The following is a 1,246-nucleotide window of genomic DNA, read 5'->3' as shown; positions in this document are numbered from 1 at the left end:
AACCCATATGAAAATGCTGAAGTAATGGCCGAATTTGATTATCGTCGATAGTATAGTCTTCTTAAATTTCAAATTTTTATATATATATATATATATAACATATAATATATACGTCTCAATTTTTAATTTGCAGTTCTTTTAATTGAACGTTTTTATTATATTTAGTATTTTATGGTTTCAGATATATGTACATTTCTTATAAAAAATCGCAGAAAATGCTAAGAACGCTTATTATGTCATTATTAAGCATTAAACGCTAAATGTAAAATCAGTATTAAATTGATAGAGTTGAAGTTATCATAATCCTGATATTGATATATTATGTACAGCATTGCTTGTGGATAGCGAGAAGCAAAACGTTGACAAAAAATATTATTTACATCCTTCGCGCGCGCGCGATGACGAGGTTAGTAAAGTTCTAGCAATGTTTCTATCAAATTTTGATATAAAACGATATTTACAAATATATCTTTGACGTCGATGTAATGTTCGAATTCAAAAGCAAAATATCTTTCTTCTGCGAGCATGATTGTTTTCGTCTATTATTGTTACATTTGCTACGCAATTCTCAATCGTGAAGACACACACATCTTTTTAATTGTTCTAATAGATTTTCTTGTTGCTGAAAGCATGGACCTACAGGATATAGAAAAATATTACATCAATCTAGATTATGAAGAATTGAAGAGTAAAAGAAGAGTAAGTACTTAGATCTTACGTATATACAAACAGATTGCCAATAGACCACAATATTTGCCGTTGAAAATGGAAATTTGTTTGGCTAAGAAAAAGATCTTATCACTCTTGTTCATTTTCAGAAAGCATCAATGGAAATATATGCTTTGTGCAAGAAGATAAAATTAAAGCATGAAACTTTTGTGAATAGGTAAAAACATTAAATTGGCATTTAATCTTATCGCGAGCGATACGACAAAAATTACAGCTAAAAATAAAAGTCATCTATCTTTGTTCCTGTCATCTTTAATTGCTTTTTACAATTGTAGACTCGAAAAGACAGTATTAATGTTAGAGAATCATATGCCTCTTCTCAAATCTATTTGTAATCACACAGATGTACCTGAAGCTATTGTAACATATATAAATTATTACAGGATAAATATATATAAATCTAATCATAAAGGTAATACTGCATCTGTAATTATAAAAATATTTCATTAATGCTCATTTCTTAACATTTTACTTCGTTTATAAATAAGAATATATTGTATTTGTTCCTTAATTTTGT

General features: G+C 27.7%; 2 protein-coding genes across 6 annotated transcripts in view; one reads left to right on the top strand and one right to left on the bottom strand.

Annotated features, from left to right (window-relative positions):
* Window positions 1-1,246, bottom strand: part of LOC108755737 (6-pyruvoyl tetrahydrobiopterin synthase) — a 6,871-nt gene that overhangs the window by 2,350 nt on the left and 3,275 nt on the right. The window contains exon 1 of one of the 2 annotated variants that reach the window (XM_018498944.1): window positions 462-542. The exons of the other annotated variant lie outside the window; for it this stretch is intronic. The gene's annotated coding sequence lies outside the window, so the exon portion shown is untranslated. Of the gene's footprint in view, window positions 1-461; window positions 543-1,246 lie in introns of those variants that run through there. 2 annotated transcript variants of the gene reach the window in all.
* The window catches only part of LOC108755736, a 3,065-nt gene continuing 2,132 nt past the window's right edge, over window positions 314-1,246 (top strand). For 3 of the 4 annotated variants that reach the window (XM_018498938.1, XM_018498942.1, XM_018498941.1), the window contains exons 1-3: window positions 526-699; window positions 819-886; window positions 1,005-1,141. In XM_018498938.1, the coding sequence (XP_018354440.1) occupies window positions 526-699; window positions 819-886; window positions 1,005-1,141 (379 nt within the window). Of the gene's footprint in view, window positions 407-525; window positions 700-818; window positions 887-1,004; window positions 1,142-1,246 lie in introns of those variants that run through there. The other variant, XM_018498939.1, reaches the window with a different exon arrangement.

Source organism: Trachymyrmex septentrionalis, unplaced genomic scaffold (genome assembly GCF_001594115.1).
Source record: "Trachymyrmex septentrionalis isolate Tsep2-gDNA-1 unplaced genomic scaffold, Tsep1.0 scaffold9, whole genome shotgun sequence".
Taxonomy (NCBI): domain Eukaryota; kingdom Metazoa; phylum Arthropoda; class Insecta; order Hymenoptera; family Formicidae; genus Trachymyrmex; species Trachymyrmex septentrionalis.
The sequence above is the reverse complement of the archived record's forward strand: the minus strand, read 5'-3'. Positions and strand labels throughout refer to the sequence as shown.